The 16,806-nt window shown below is 38.6% G+C and overlaps 1 protein-coding gene across 1 annotated transcript in view; it reads right to left on the minus strand.

Annotated features, from left to right (window-relative positions):
* Positions 1-16,806, minus strand: part of OTOGL (otogelin like) — a 194,270-nt gene that overhangs the window by 159,954 nt on the left and 17,510 nt on the right. The window contains exons 8-12 of the mRNA XM_036761187.1: positions 13,155-13,360; positions 6,793-6,923; positions 5,396-5,502; positions 1,853-1,959; positions 1,169-1,294 (exon numbers count right to left, since the gene is read on the minus strand). Of these exons, the coding sequence (XP_036617082.1) occupies positions 1,169-1,294; positions 1,853-1,959; positions 5,396-5,502; positions 6,793-6,923; positions 13,155-13,360 (677 nt within the window). The remainder of the gene's footprint in view (positions 1-1,168; positions 1,295-1,852; positions 1,960-5,395; positions 5,503-6,792; positions 6,924-13,154; positions 13,361-16,806) is intronic.

Raw genomic sequence — 16,806 nt, forward strand, 5'->3', positions numbered from 1 at the left:
CCCTCAAGAAGCTTACATTCTAATAGAGGAAGACAACAAATAAAGGTGGAAAAGATCGGTGTGGAAAAGATTGGTGGGAAAATGGGGCAGGGGGGTTGGGTGGGTGGGAAGGGAAGTGGAAACAAAGAGACCTTTGCAACTATTTTATCTAATGCCCTCATTTTGCAGATGAGGATCTTGGGCCCAAAGAAATGAAATGACTTGGCCAAGGTCACTCTGGGAGGAAGTAGCAGAGCTGGGATTCAAACCCAGGTTTTCTAACTCCTCCTCTGTATTGTGCTGCCTCCTATTATGTGTTTCAGTTACTACTGTATATAAAGGTTTTGAATGAAACAACTAGGGGGAAATAAATTATGTAGTACTAATTAGTAGAGTACAGATTAGAAGTATCACAGGAATTCCAAAAATGGAAAGATGATAGGGTCATTGATGAAGACTCCATTGAACATAAGCCTTGAAAGATGGGTTGGGGTGGAGAAAACCTGGAGGGATAGTAGTAGTCATTGCTCCCTATGAATCCCAATGGGAATGTGGGTTGGTAGAGTCAGCCATAATGGGTGCCACATCTGTGATTCCAATAATTACCACAAAGGGGAAGTTGGTGTTAGCTGAGATCAGATATTTTCTCAAATTAGCAAATTTGCTCCAGTTGTGGATGGGGTAAAGGTGAATTTTAAAAAAACATTTTTTATAAAAGCTGATAAAAAGTTGGCTATTTGTCAGACAACGCATGGGAGAAAATCTCCCTTAAATATAAATATGTATTAAATATACAAGTAAATATTAAAACTGGAATGAGAGTCAAAGTACTATAGTAGGTTTGACTTTACTATTCTACATCCACCTCAAATTTACTTTAATTTTAAAGCACAGATGCAGCTCCAATTATTACATGTCTTTAAGTACCCAACTAAAGAAGATTCTCTGCTGCGAGTGACATCCAAAATGCCTTTGTGCCTGAATGCAGTAAGAAGTTTGCAAATTGAAGCTTCTGCTAAACACTCTTGACCAAAAACTCCTTTGGTAAGTATTGTTCCAGGAGCCATAAGTCATAACTGAAGACCAAGGAGGTCAACCAAGATCATCCTCTCCTTTTTCCTTTGAGGTCAAATACTCTATGCTCCACAAGGTTGATGGAAAACACTTACCATTTGGTGGAAACACTTACCATCAGGACAGTAACATCCATCAAGACAATGAAGATTGCTCCCAAGGCACTCTTTTTCAAAAGTGCAGGTGGGTGGACAGCAACTGATACAATCCCGATGAACAAGACTATCATCACACTTATCAACTGAAATATTCAAGAAGAGGAAGTGTCAGTCAACCATATTCTCGACTTTTTCAGAGGAAAAGACATCATAATCAGGTACAATGTAACGATAATTTTTTTTTAATTTCCTGTTGCCAGATCACGCTCAAGGTCAACTCAGAGCTACCAGCTGTTGGCTCAGAGCAGCCCTGTGACTAAGAGTTGTACTTAGGACAAATGGCGTAAAACATGCTTTGATTTGCCACTGAAGACATCATGAAGGGGAGGAAAAAATGGTATGGCATCAGGTGGAATGTTAAAGGCATTCACTTAAGCTACAACCATGGTGGGGCAGGGGGCAGGGTGACAACATTACTGAAAGTAGACACCATTTGGTATCTTTCTATTTCAGCTAATTAGTCTCCTGAACTACTTTCTAGTTCTTTCTGGGCTGCTTAAGGAATCTAAGTGCTATGAAGACTTTCTAAATATGAATGCCTTACGACAAAGCACCCTTGCCTCCACCATAGTTAAATTTCTGCCTTGGCTAAACCTAAACATCAACAAACATATCAAACTTAGAAAAGGAAGGAAATATACCACATGCTGGGAAGTCATCTCTCCATTCCTGAATCGGGTAACCAACATGGGAACAAGCTCGAGCATACTCTGTAGCAGCTCGGCAATAGGTATGATCATCACTAGCTCTGAGAAAAAAAAAAGGAACCAGAATCATGCACAAAGAATAGGCAGTGATCAAGCCTTTTACCTTTTTAGACCGCTGGGTTTCTCCTTCTGTTTCTTGCCAGTCAGTTTGCAGGAATTTCAATAATCATTGGTGATAGGGTGCGTTCTCTATATTATTGAATGTATATTTCAGTGTGGAAGATACACAAATATAAGACATTTGGACCAATGAACATGGATGACTATTTCTCTGTAGCATCTTTCCGCAATCTAGACTAGAACTTCTTAACCTGAAGTCTGTGAGATTGTTTATTTTTTGTTAATATTCTGATAACCGTATTTTGATATCATTGCCTTCCTTTGTAATTCTTTGTACTTTATACATTTAAAAATGTTATTCTGAAAAGGGGTCAAAAGACTTTACCAGACTGACATACTTAGCCAGACAAATACACAAAAAAGTTATGAAGCTCTGAAGTCTAGACCTTTTGGGAGGTTAGGAATGCATTTCTGTCGGAAGAGATATTCATTCTAATAGTATACGTGTCTCTAGCCTTTTTTTTTTTCACTATACAATTAGCACTGCTGAGATTTTCTTACATTTCAGTGTAACAGGCTAAGTTCCATTTCAACAAAAACCTGTAAATGGAAAACATTTATAAACCCCCCTTTCACCCCATGAGCTTCTGCCTACTAGAGCAATCATCAGTACTACAAAATCACAGCAAAACTGAACAGTTCAGATAATCCTTTAAAATTCATTATGATATGATTTGATTCTTAAGGACATAAACTTAGTAAAGCTTCCAAATAATTCTCAAATTTTAAAAGATGACACTTCATATATAATTTTAGATTTTAGAAGTTATAAATTACTAAAGCTATTGTTAGCTTTTATTTTGGTCTGAACCAGTAATTTGATTGAGGTAAGAACCTCCCAGTAAAGAGAATCCTCTTCTACTGCACATCAGCACCTGCTTTGCTATCTAGTCTTTTTTTGTTGTTTTTTGTTTTTTTTTTTTTTTGCTATCTCGTCTTAAAGAATTATAGAGGATCAAGGATAGGGCAAGGTTTTGTTTGTTGGTTGATTGGTTGTTTTTTGTTTTTTTGCTGGGGTTACACAGCTGGTATGTGCCATCATAAGTGTGAAGATAGACCTTGGTTCTAAGGCCAGCTGTCCCTCCACTATATCATACTGTCTCTCTTTGAGTGGCATTGTGTGATTATCATAAATGAAGTGAAATTATCTGCTAATTCCTGAAACATTAATCTGACGAAAATCTATAAAACTGCTATTGTCAAACATATTTGTCTTTCAACACAAAAGATGAAGCACATAAAACAGAACAGGGACAGAGTCTTACAGATGAATGACATTAAGGACGTTGTATGTATTCCTGGGCCTCAACACTTCCAACATATCTATTGTCAAGTCACCGTCTCAAACAGCATGGGATTCTGAATTATTGTAATGAGAGACTGTAGTTTCAATAGTCCAATTAACTGAGTTTCATTAGAAATGATGACTTGGCAGAGAAATTGAGAGGCCTTAGAAAATCTAATAAACTGAGACTAAGTCCCAAAACAAAAAATGGTCTCTTTAGACAATTTAAGCTTGAATTGATGAGATCTCAGGAACCCAGACAGCTATTATTCTCCTGGAAATATTCATACTGATTCCTAACATCAATTCATGACATTCTAAGTCATTAATCCACTAAATGCTGACTCACTGATCCAACAAGGTGATCTTGCTCCCTTTTTATAGATGCTAGTTTAATAACGAAGTTTAAATAAAGTGAGGTTAGACAATTCTGAGTTGGAGAATAAAAAAAAGTCTTTGCTTATAAATTAAATGATTTGGAAACAAAACAATAGGTTCATGAATTAACATCTTATATAAAGAAAAAAATAGTATTAATTAAAATTTAATATAAAACTCAACAATTATTAAGAGACTACTATGTGAAGAAGAGCATGATGCTAAAGACTGGGGAAGATACAAGTTTTACATAAGACAGTCTTGGCCCTTGTGATAATATACATATACGTAAAATACTATATGTAAATAATAGATGATAAGCATTTTAGAGGGGTGCAAAGAGTCCAAAGTAGAAAAGTTTGTTATCAGCTGAGAAGACTGGAGAAAGATTTATGGACTATGTGACAGTTGAGTTGACTTTCAGAGGAACTCAATGGACAGAGTGGTGGAGAAGATTCCAGGCACTAAGAATAATATAAGCAAATGCATGGAGATAGGAAAGGCAAAGCTCATGTGTGGAGGACAATGAAAAAACAAGTTTGGCTGAAATATTGAGTACATGGAAGGGAGTAGAATGAGGTAAAGTTGGGAAGATAAGACTGGTAAGATTGTCGAAGTGGTAAGTGGTAAGGTCATGGTTTTGACCTTTAGTCAGTAGACAATTTGTGGGGGATTGAGGGAGGGATATTACAGAATTTTGAACAGTACTGTATACATATTATTTCATTTGATCCTCACAACAACCTGATGAGGTAGGTGCCACTATTATCCCCCTTTTATAGATGAGGAAACTGAGGCTGAGAGAGGTTAGGTGACTTGTCCATAGTCACACAGGTAGTGAATGTCTGAAACAGGTCTTGAAATTCAGATATTCCTGACTCCAAGTCCAGAACATCCACCATGCCAGTCATCTGCAAAGTCCTCTCTGCCATTCTTTACCGAATGCAATCCTACTTACTCTTAATTGCCTAAATAAAACACCATCTCTTTCTTGAAACAAATTCTTTGTTCTACATTTTCTAAAGAATGTAGAATGTAATAGCGTGTATTATAGTTATTGGTGTATATCCATTATCCTCCTACTCAACTATAAGCCATACATTGGAAAGGACCATGTGTAGTAGAAAACAAATGTTTGATGAATGAATGAATGAATCAATCAATCAATCAATCAATCCATGAAGGCACCAAGTTTACCTGGTTAGAAAAGGGGAGACTGACGAGAGCCAGTGCATCACTTGTCACATTTACCATCCCCTACATTACTGGATTCCATTTGTATAACATAATCCTAACAAGGGTGGGGAACCTATGGCCTCGAGGCCACATGTGGCCCTTTAGGTCCTCAAGGGCGGCCCTTTGACTGAATCCAAACTTCACAGAATAAATTCCCTTAATAAAAGGATTTTGTACGGAGTACAAGAACAGCTCTGGAAGCATGGGCCACAAGACAGAGCCTCAAGGCAAACAGAAATGGTGTCTCCTTTATCCAATAGCTCCATGAGAGCGACCCACCCCTCATAGTCATCCCAATGACATCATTCTGATATGGTCATATCTTTCCTGTCATAGCTTTCCTCCTTCTTTTCTTGACAGACACTAGAAAATAACTCGGATATTAAAGAACATTTCTTCATTGGCTAAAGAAAACTGAGTTTTGATACCAGTGGTTTCCAAAATCCCACCACACTTACTTGCAAAGATCATTGATACAGCTTGCAATATAGGAATATGGATCAATATACTCATGACAGCTGAGGAAAGGAAACTGCAGCAAGATCTGACACTTGAAGAAGATCACCTGCCCAGAAGAAGAGAATGGTTAGCGAGAGGCTAGTTCTTCCCATGTTTCCTCATCATCTTTCATATCACATGTGTTTCCAAAGAAATTCCACTTAACAAAATGTACCTTGTATTTTCTCCATTTTTTCCAGAAAAAAAAAATAAGACAAGGCCCAGGATTTATAAGGTAAGTTTTTCCTCAGAAATAACCTGTAGCATTGTTAAAAAAAAAAACTGGATTTGTGATTTCATCTACATAGAGAAATACATCCACTCATGTAAATTGGCCCTGCCATTTATAGCCTTAGAGAGTCACCTGGGACCCTGAGGGTTTAAATTATTTGTCCACAAGATGGAACTTGAACCCAGATCTCTTTACCTCCAAGACTCATTCTCTACCCCCCAAGCCATATCTCTCTCACAATCTTACCAAAAACAAATAAAAACAAAGCAAAAACAAATCCTGATTTCTTAATGAGCAAAGCTCTCACAAGTCATTTCATTCAAAGTTTAATAACATCAAAGATCTCTAATTCCATTGATGTTCATTTCCCCTCCACTAAAACAGATAGCAGCACCCCCACACACACCTCCTTCCATGCTTTAGTAGATAAATATCTTCCTGAGGAAGCTAGATTGCACAGGAAATAGAGTGTTAACTTGAAGTCTGGAAGACCTGGGTCTGAATCCTACCTCAGACTCCAAGAAGCTGTGTGAGCCACAATAAGTCACTAAACTTCAGTTTCTTTATCTATAAAATGGGGAGAATAATAGCACCTATCTCACAGGGTTGTTGTAAGGATCAAAGGAGATGATATATGGAAAGTCCCATGAAAACCTTAAAAGACTATAAACATGCTATTATTATTATGGGTTCAATCTAGTAAATGGCAGACCCACGATTTAAATCTAGATCTTAGGAATGAATGAATGAACATTTAAGTATTTACTAAGTAAAAAGTACTGGAGTGGACTCCAAGTCTCCACTAGACTGGTCTTCAGATCTTTCACTAAACCCACACTTCAAAAGTTTTTTTTTTCCCCCAGTTTGGTAGGACCTGCTAGATCTTATATTCCCATGGACTAACATTCAAGAAGTAAAAGTAACCTTCAGGTCACAATGAGTGACCCCTGTGGGCTAAAACTCACTGGCAAAATCTGATATAAAGAGCTTAAGAATATCTTGTTCAAGAATTTTGGGAGGGACTAAATATTTAAATGAAATGTGGCATTTCGTTTGCACTAAAACTGCCTATATTTTGATGACTACATAAATACCATTGTTATAATTGGTAAAAAGGCAACTTACCTCAAAAGAATGGATTCCTGTAGAGCATGGGCTGGGAAAATCTGAGGCAGTAGCTATACACCTGGCATCCTCTGCGGTTTGGACAGCCCAGCTATTGGCAAACATGGCAATATCTTCCGTAACTTCATTTACTGCACAAAAACATTCAACAGCATCATTTTCCACAAATACAGACTCTTTTCTCTCAACATAAAAAAGTGAAAACTTCCCAATTAAAAATAAGTTTATATTCAATCAATCCAGAAGCATTTATTAAGTGCATACTATGTGCCAGATATTGGTCTAGATGCTGGAAATAAAAATATGAAGAAAGAAGCAATCTCTACTCTCACAGAGCTAAAATTTTCACATTATTAGGAGATAGGGATGGGGCTTCATTGGCTTAAGGAACTCCCTGTGAGGAAACTCATTCCACCAATGCAGGTCAATACCTTCTCTACAATTGATAGTGTTATAGATTTGCCCAAACCTTACCCCACACCCATCTCTCTCTCTGTCTCTCTGTCTCTCTCTGTGTCTCTGTGTGTATATGGCTCTGTGTGTGTGTGTGTGTGTGTGTGTCTCTCTCTCTCTCTCTCTCTCTCTCTCTTTCTCACACACACACACACACACACACACACACATGCACGCACATGGACACACACACACACACACAGCACCAGCTTACTGAAGGGATGTACCTAGTCCAACAGCCTGAAGATCAGAAACAGAGGCTACCAACCCCACACCATAATGGTAATCATGGCCTGAAAGTCATGGCAAAATCTTCACTTCCTCTCTAGGGATAACTCAGGGACCTCCTCAGTAGGGGAACTTGAAGGAACATTGGATCCCTCGAACATATTTTTCTCCTATGATTTCTGGAGCACTTCTTTCTCAGGTCTAGCCAGTGGAAAAAATACAACTTCAAGTCAAGTCAACAAGCAATTATTAAGCACCTATTATGTTCCAGGCATTGAGCTAAGCTCTGGAGATACAAGAAAGGTAAAAACATTCCCTGCCCTAAAGGAGCACACCATCTAATGGAGGAGACAAGTGACTATGTATAAATAAGATATCTATGTGATAAATTGGAGATCATTTAAAAAGTCGAAGACATTGGAATGACCATGGGAGTCATGGAAGGAACAGTGACTGGAGTCAGGAGCCTTGGGTTTAAATTCCACCTTTGAGATTTATTAACTGAGTGACCTTGGACTCAATTTCCTCCCCTATAAAATGAAGAGGTTGGACAGGATAACCTCTGTGGTCCCTTCTGGCACTAAATCTGGACCACATACCTCTTAAAAAGCATAGTTCTAGGTTCTTTGCAGAGGCAACACTTCTGCCTTGTGGCACAGTGGACAGAAAATGGGACTTGGAGCCAGGAAAACCTGAGTGCAAATCTGACCTCTGACCCATATTAGTTGGGTGACCCTGGAGATGTCACTTAACCTCTGGCTGCCTCAGGTTCTTTATCTGTAAAATGGGGACAATAACAGCACCTACATCCCAGAATAGTTGTGAGGATCAAATGAGATGATATTAGTAAAGTACTTAGCACAGTGCCTGGCACACAGTAGGTGCTCAATAAATGCTTGTTCCCTTCCTCCTTCCTCTTTTAAGTTGCATTAATTCTGTGAAGAAGGATGGGGACTCACTCTGTGGTTTCACTGGTATAAGGAATTCCCTCTAACAAGGGAAATTAGCACCTTCTTTGGTGTTTCCTAGAGCATCGAGAAGATAAATGACTTACCCTAGGTCACTCAGCAGATGAGTATTTGAGGCAGAATTTGACCTAGCTCCGAGGTCAACTCTCTGTCCATTACGTCATCCTGCCTCTCATAATTCTATAAAGCTAATTTAAAGTCTAACTACACGTCACATTCTCTTTAAAAACAAAACCACCTGTTGCTACAAAAAAAAGTTTCAATACCCTTACTGTAAAATCAAAAAGATTTCTTTCCTAGTACCCCATGTATTCTAGGCCTGGTTCGTTCCACAAAAGTTCAGTACAACCAAGAAGTGCTGAAGTTCAGATCCCAGAGTTCTAACTCCAGCATATGTGACATATTTTTCACTAATTCTCACTGTAATTAATTAAAAGGACCAAAAAGCTGGTTTTTTTTTTCAACAAGCTACTCATCTTGAACTTTATAAATATTAGCTTGGCTGCTTTAAAACCCAAAATGTAAATGCCTGTTATGGGACACAGATCACAGATAAGAGAATTTTAGAGCCAAAAGGGGCCTTGAGGATCATTTTGTACGCAGCCCTCATCCTCAGAAGGCATGAATTATGGAGAGGGTACATTCAATTTCCACTTGGCAAAAAATGTAAATCTTCCTGGACACACACAGTGAAAAGCCTAGTTTTTTTTTTTTTTTCTTGTGATGCAGCCCCTGGAGCATAAGATACACACAAGCGGAGAAATACAATATTTTTTTTTAAATCACAGATGAGAAACTACATTCCCAACTGCATTTAATCAAAATGCATAGACTGAATTTAGAAAGAATACCAATCCTCTTATAACAAAAAGTAACAAACCTAACACCTAGACATTTCTTTGCATGAGACCATTGGTGGGTTGAGGGAAGGGAGGCTTTAAGGAGAGACCTTACTCAGGTAACCTATGAGGTTGCCAGAAGTTACCTCCTACTTTCTTTTTAGGAAACCAACTTGCCCCTTTCATCACATTTTCTCTTATCTGTTCTGATTTCTGATAACACAGGATACTCATTGTTCCAAACATCCCACTGTAGCCTCCAGTCTGTATGTGTCCTCCTCCCTGAGTAACGCCTTAAGCCCCACACAAACAGGGTTTGTTTGTACCACCACCCTAATTCTTCCCTCCATCAGGTTTATGTGGTTCCTACCCTGATTCCCATGCCCTGCTCTCTGGACAAGCTCTAAATACTTTTTTTAAGCCAACAGTAGCCCTCTCCCTTGATCCCTTGGGAAATGACCAGATGAATGGGTTCGTATTACTGGACCACAAGTATAGGAACCATAGAGTCCCGATCAGAAATGAAGTACTCCTAATAAGATGAAAATATATTTACTTCTCATATTATAATTTCATCAAAATGCCTTTAAGCTGAAAAGGAAGGCAGAGGGAGAAAACTGTGCACTTAACAGGGATTCTGGCCTATAAGTATCCCCTCGTTACTCATTCATCCACTAAGTTAACACAGAGGCTAGCAACAATGTAAGAAGAGGGGGCAAAAGGGATGTAAGCATCTACATAGCACCTACTACATGCCAGGTACTTTAGCACTTTATAAATATTATTTCATTTGATCCTCAAAACACCCCGAGGAGGGAGCTGCTTTTGAATCATTTCCATTTAACAGTTGAGAAACCTGAGGCAACCAAAGGTTAAATGACTTCCCCAGGTTCACACAACTAATAAGTGTCTAGGCCACATTTGAACTGAGGTCTTCCTAGCTCTAGGCTCAAAGATCTAACCACGGCACTACCCGGCAGAACAACTGTAGAAACACAAAAAATTCCTAGGAGACAAAATACAGGAAAGGATCTAGCAATCAAATACATGGCTTCAGGAGTCAATTTATGAATGCTTACATGGGAAACAAGCAAGATGAACTAGGCACCATAACATAGGGAGGTAAGTTTGATTTCATAGATATCGCTGAGATTTACTGGGATAAGACCCATGACTGGAATATGGTTCTCCAAACCTTCAAATCTCATTCAAAAGAAAGAAGACAGATAAGAAAGGGGAAAGGGGTTGGAAAGGGAGGGAAAGAATAGAATTTTTTATTAAGAAGATATAATCATATGTAGAAATCCAGGAACCAAAGTACAGTAGAGGACATTTGGAGATCAACAAGCTGTATTGTCATAAGCGTATACTATAGACCACTTGGGCGGAAAGAAGAAATGGATTAGAATTCAAGAAAAAAATCACAAGTTTGTTATAGAGGTATGGAGGCTTCAATTATCCAGGCATCCACTCAAACTCTCAACCAAAACAAAAGAAGATTGGCATTTAATGTCCTTCAAAATCCACCTGCCCCTGCATTTCTAGACTTAATTCACATTGTTCTATGCTTTCACAATTCTAACCAAACTCACCTACATGTTGTGCCCCCAAATGGGCACTGAATGTCCTGCTCCATCCCCATGAGCGAATTATACTGCTTCCTCACATTCACCTGTTAGAATTCTTAGTCTCCTTAAAGCTTTAGCTCAGGGGCTTCTTATTTTATCCTAATTCCCTTAGTTTGCTGTTGTTCTCTCTTTGTAAATTACTTCATATTTCCATGTTGGTGGATGTGTTGTAACATGAGCTCTTTGAGGGCAGAGAATATCTCATTTTTTATGTCTTTGTCTTCCTGATCCTTAGTATCCTCTTTTGTACCTGAAAAATGTTTATTGGTTTGAGTTGAATAGCATTCTCACCAACCTGGAAGGGCTGGTGTGCAAAGAGTTGGTGAAAGGGAGGTGATATGACTCCATCTTAAAATCTGTGTTAGAAGAAGAGAGGAAAACCTAGCAAAGTGTGTATGGCATGTGCCCTAGGATTGGAAGAGCAGATTTCAAGTACTCAAAGACACACTAAGATTTTTTTTAAGACTACGTTTCCCCATCTCAGCCACGCTGAAAATTCAAGGGCCACTAAAACTTTGACCTACTCTAATTCTGACTTAGACCTCTTCTCACCTCCTTAGGCAGCCTGATGCCCCTCCTCAAAACTCACGATATTGGTGTCATGCATGTGTGGACACCTGGTTGGCTTTAGCCTTTTACCTCTCAGAACTCCCTAACTCAGCAATCCAACAGCCTCAGCCTCCTGGGTAGCAGGGATTATAAGCATTCCTACCATGCTTGGCCCATGAACTGAAATTCCACGGGGAAAAACAGCCTCATTTATCCTGTTTTGCTGAGTTTTATGACTTTTGGCATACCTCTGATTTGAACTTGATCTTGCTCTGCCTGAAAGATTCCTCAGAAGAAATCTTGTAGGAAGCTGAATGGGGCACAAATCTTTCTTTTGCCTCTATAAAACTTAGCTGTGACCCACATCATCAGGACCTTCACTTCTAGGGACTTAACAAATCAACTTTACTATGTTAATAATATGTAAATATCTTCCATTTAAGGTGTAATATTTGCATTTTGACAGGATATCTAGTAATAATAGCTTTTTAACCTAAAGAAATAAATATAATTTTGAGAATGTTAAGCACATATGGCTAGGGTATAGCTATATACCCATAAGCCTTTCAGCTACTTCTGTTGACCTGTTTCGGACCAGCCCTGCTCTTCTTATTAAAGAGATAAGCCAATACCTTTCATCTTCATTTATACATTTATTTGTGTGGACATACTACTGTATAGTCACCAGCAATTCTTTCATTCTTTGACCACTTCATGTTAGTGTCTGTGTTAAAAACAGGTTCTGTTTTTAAGAGATCATTGAGTCAACTGAAGTAATCAAACATTCAACAGTCCACTTAGGTAAAATGTTATGTTTTCAGGTTAATTTTACCCCCTTTCTATGAGCTATTGTGAAGGGCAAAATGTAAATTGTTCATTTTTCTTTTTATCATTTTAAAATTAAAATAAGACTTTAGGGAATAATCACTTCTAATACATTGGGAATTAACGTGATCTGCTGGATCACACAGTACATCACAGATGAAAGTGAATGGATAAGCAAATAGATAATCAATGCCTGGAAATAAAGTCTTTCCAAATTATTGCGCCATTTTCTTTGAATTCCTCTATATATTACCCTACTTTTCCAAAAAACTACCAATTTGCAATCATTTAAGATAACCTTACTGGGACTGGCTACAAAATATCTCTCCCCCAAATAGGCAGATATGCCCCAAATGTGTTCCTGCTGACCTACCATTCCACCACCACCATCAACAACAATAACAAGCATTTATTAAGCACTTACTGGGTGCCAAGGTTAAGAGAACCACCATGCTCTCTGTCTCCCAGACTTACAACCTTGATCTTCCTGAAGGTCAGGTCTAATCATGTCAACCCCCTCCCCCACCATTCAATAAACTTAGTGGCTCCCTATAAATTCCAGGATCAGACAAGAAATTGTTAGTTTAGCTTTTAAAGCCCTTCATAACCGGGCCCTTTCCTATCTTTCTCCAGTCTTCTGATACTTTATTCCCCTTTATGTACTCTTTGATTCAGTGACCCAGACCTACTTGTTCTTAACAGACAATGCTCAGTCCCCCAACTCTGCCTTTTCATTGGCTGTTCACTATGACTATAATGCTCTTCTATTTACCTTCACCTCCTGGCTTCACCAGTTTCCTTCAGGACTCAGCTCAAATCCTACCTACTTCAAGTCCCCAGCATATTTCGATTGTTCTAGGCATTTTACTTACCATGCTGTATTTGCAAATCATCAGACTGCACGCCATTATAATTCCCACACAGACCACTGCTTTTTCCTATGTGGTCCTCAGACAACTTGATGTAAATGCCAGATATGCCATCCCAAGCTAATGAAAAGCCAAAGTTTGTTTTCACCAGAATGTAGTCAGCGAGCCTCTCAATGTAAACATGCCCAATTGTCTGTGGCAATGTCAACCTAGAAAAATAAAACAAAAATATTCCTAAGAACTCTGATGTGAAGTCAGTGATAATGACCTCACATAGTCATCTACCTATCCTCACATTAGGGGAAGCTAGGTGGCTCAATGAATAGAGTGCCAACCCCAGAGTCAGGAAGATTTGCCTCCCTGAGTTCAAATCTGGCCTCAGACACTTACTAACTGTGTGACCCTGGGTAATTCACTTAACCGTGTTTGCCTCAGTTTCCTCATCTATAAAATGAGCTGACAAAGGAAATGGCAAAATATTCCAGTATCTTTGCCAAGAAAACTCCAAATACAATCACAAAATGTTGGACATCATTGAACAACAAAATCACATTGGGGCAAATATTCAATTGACATTGGAAGTTCCGTTATTTAAAAAATATTTTTATTATAAATTTAGTAAAATCAACAAATAAACATTTCCATTTACAAAGAAGAATGTGTATGAAACTGTGACTCTTTTATGTATAACTTGGGATTTTTAAAAGTATAATTCAATTTAACATGATAGTCCAAACTAACTAGCCTGTCCTTGTTCCATTCTAAACTTCCTTCTACTCTCTTCTGTGTATTTTTAAAAGTGCTTTAGAACCTCCTCTACAGCTGCAGGATATTCCAAAATGTCATTAATGCCCAGCAGCCGGAGGATGAATCTGACGGCATCTTCTCAGGAATATCTTCAGCACCTTTGACACCTTCAGCAATATTTGCTGAAATAATATTTGATATAGCAATGGTAGTACGTGTCTCAAGCTGTCCTTTGCCCCCTCCCTAAGTCAGCAAGGTGTATTAAAAGGGCAATGAACTCAGAGGTCTGGGTTCAAATCCTGACTGACTCTTTTGTGTCTCTACATCTCATTTTCTTCATCTCTAAAACAGGGATAATAAAACTTTTGCCACCTTCCTCATAGGATGATAGTGAGGAAGGTGCTCTATTAAAAGTAAGAAGTAATATGGTGCAGAGAATAAATGAAGATAAATAATTGAATGAATGAGTGAATGAATAAGTAAATCAATCAATGAGTGAATGAATGAATAAATGAATGAAAAGCATTATTTATGCACTTTTATGTACCAAACATGGCGCTAATGATGATGCAGATTCAAAAGTGAGATGTCCCTGTTTTCGAGGAGCTTACATTCAAATGATAGAGACAATATATCATAGGACAGTGATGGCCAGCAAAGGGAGTTATGGTTCAGGAAGATTTTCAGGAAGACCCAAAGATGCTGAGTAGAATAATAGGGCAGTCAATTGACATGCCCTATTGGAAATTAACACACTAAGCAGAAAATGCCCTAGAGATGGAGAAGATTTGGTGTGGTGAGTGTCACTATAGACTCTCTGGCACCCAAATGGTATATAAGTAAACCAGGTTTATGGGCCATAAAGCAGAACTAAGAAAGCAAGTGGGTATAGCCATGGAATTGCCTAACACTAATGGCGAAATTCTGGTTGGTGGGGGTGAGGTCAAAGCAACTAGTCAGAAGGAATGGGGAGATAGAACCTAGAAGCCCAATTCCCCAATTCTGTGCAGGTTACTGTCACAAGGAACAGTCTGCTTTCATTTGGGGAATAAGGAAGACAGGAGGAGCTACACTCATCCATGATATAACCTTAATAACTGGTTCACTTGCATCCTTTAAAAAAGCCACTAGTGATATTTAGCTTTAATGAGGCACATCATCAGGCCTGGCCCAGGACACACAGGTTTGAATCCCACCTGAGACACTTACCTTGAGAAAGTACGTTATCCTCTCTAGACCTCCCCTTCCTTGCCCATAAGATGAGGGGGCTGCATCCTACGATCTCTATGAACCCTGACAGTGTTAAATCCATAATCCCATTGTAACATCAGTCTCGCCCACAGAGCCTAGAGATAGTTACTGTATCCTCGGGAGGCAATGGAATCTTGGACAATGAGTCTGTGAGGAGACTGAGAGTTTTAACTGACATTCTAAAAGATTATCGTGGCTTAAAAAAAGATTAAATGGAGTACACAAAGATGAAGTGAACTTTCTTAAGAGAACTGTTTAAAATCTTTATCTTGTGAAGAAGTATTTATAAAAAGAATTCTTAAAAGATGTTGGCAGCAATCCTGAGAAAGCTCAAGTGCAAGATTACATTTCCAGGTATAAAGAGAAGCCAGCAGTTGTAATGATTTTTAGGGGTGACTTGGCTTTGATATTTCCCATAGGTCACAGATTGCAAACAATTATTTATGTCTTTGTTTTATTGTCTGTTGTACTAACAATAAACAGTATAGACAGTAGCCTTGATATTTAATTAAATTGATATTTACTGATATTATTTAATTAAACATAGGAAATCAAGGGATTTCATATAGAGAAATGCACAGAGTTTTGGGGAAAGAGGTATCTCCAATATTTTTTTTAAATCTGGCACACTGAGGTAGGGCCTCAGAGCTCATTAATTATTGAGAGAGATGTTGCAATTTTAGTAATTAAAATGAAAGTATCAGAATATTAACCTCTTTTACCTTTGAACCCAGTTTAAGAATGAATAAGGCAAATGAAGTAGGAGTAAGGAGAGGGAAAAGTGATCACCCCATTTAGCCTAGGTCATGGGTGGGGAACCTGCAGCCTCAAGGCCAGATGGTCCTCAAGTGCATCCCTTTGACTGAAGCTGATCTTCACAGAACAAATCCCCTTAAGAAAAGTATTTGTTCTGTAAAACTTAGACTCATTCAAAAGGTTGCACCCAAGAACCTAGAAGGCCACATGTGGACTTGAGGCCACAGGTTCCTCACCTCTGGGGTAGGACAGTGCTAAAATCCTGCTACACTATGATACTTTGTTTTTACTGGAACTATGATTTCATTGCTGTAGGAAGATTATGGCAAAAAGACTTCCTTTCCCACTGTGGTCGGATATTTTCTCTGCAATTTATAGGCCCTGGGGCACCATGCTCAGTTTCACAAGGTAGTACATGGCAGAGGCTGGACTTTAACCCAAGTCTTCCTGATTCTGAGGCCAGCTATTTACCCAAAATGCTGCTATGACATTCTGCCCCTTAATTCTGTGATATGATTTTATTAATAGTAGTAGCCATTGAGGAAAGATCCACCTTTATTACCCAAAGTAATCTGTGTCTTACAAAGGAAAAAAGAAACAAATGGGGATAACTGAATATAGCTATGTTTAAGCAGTATAGACCACTGATAAAGAATCACAGAACGCTTGAGTATTTGATCCAAACCCATCAAACATGGCATTTCCCCTCACACACATGCACAAAGAAGGGGCCCAGGGAATTTGGGAAGGGTAAACACTCCTAGGGTCACAGTATGACACCCAGCACTCCTTTGGAGAAGAACTTTTTCCCTCTCGTGTATTAATACTGCCTCACACATAGAGAATCTTAATACATGCTTGTTGTACTGAATAACATTAAGTACTTCACAGAAAAACAGGT

Source organism: Trichosurus vulpecula, chromosome 5 (assembly GCF_011100635.1).
Source record: "Trichosurus vulpecula isolate mTriVul1 chromosome 5, mTriVul1.pri, whole genome shotgun sequence".
NCBI classification, from domain to species: Eukaryota; Metazoa; Chordata; class Mammalia; order Diprotodontia; family Phalangeridae; genus Trichosurus; species Trichosurus vulpecula.